This window comes from Arachis duranensis, chromosome 3 (assembly GCF_000817695.3).
Source record: "Arachis duranensis cultivar V14167 chromosome 3, aradu.V14167.gnm2.J7QH, whole genome shotgun sequence".
In the NCBI taxonomy this organism is placed as follows: domain Eukaryota; kingdom Viridiplantae; phylum Streptophyta; class Magnoliopsida; order Fabales; family Fabaceae; genus Arachis; species Arachis duranensis.
The window spans coordinates 209,308-209,800 of NC_029774.3; the positions used below are offsets into that span (position 1 = coordinate 209,308).

Sequence of the window (493 nt, forward strand, 5' to 3'; positions counted from 1 at the left end):
TGATGCCTATGCTTCTGGCCGACGGTCGGATTGGATATGTCTTGTAAGTGAAAAGCCAACTGTTGCTTGATATGTATATTACCTGCATGACATGTTACCTTAATATAAAACATTTGGTAGATTGGCATTTAAACTTTACAATGATGCTTTATATCAATAATTAGAGCAAATATTTCCTGAAAGATTCTAACATTTTAGTCATTAAAAGATTAAATGTATCCACTCTAATCATTAAAAGATATTCATTGGACACATTAATTAACCCCTTAACGTGAAAATTGGATGCACATTGCTATTCAAAAGATTAATGTATGAAAGGCTAACTATTTGAATAACTAAATATTATTATGTTAAAAATTGACTTTCAGGGACTAATTTGCCTGGGGTCTAAAGCAATTTTGTTTCCTTTTTCAGGCAACATTCAGGTCAGGGAGTGCACTCACGAACACCACCCTTCTTTCAGAGAGGTGGCTGGGGTGGTGGTGGTGGGAGT

The 493-nt window shown here is 35.1% G+C and overlaps 1 protein-coding gene across 1 annotated transcript in view; it reads left to right on the forward strand.

Moving 5' to 3' along the window:
• LOC107476400 (heterogeneous nuclear ribonucleoprotein Q) overlaps positions 1 to 493 on the forward strand; it is a gene marked incomplete in the record, with an annotated part of 4,339 nt that overhangs the window by 3,662 nt on the left and 184 nt on the right. The window contains 1 exon segment of the mRNA XM_021137149.2: positions 415 to 493. Coding sequence (XP_020992808.1) covers positions 415 to 493 — 79 coding nt within the window.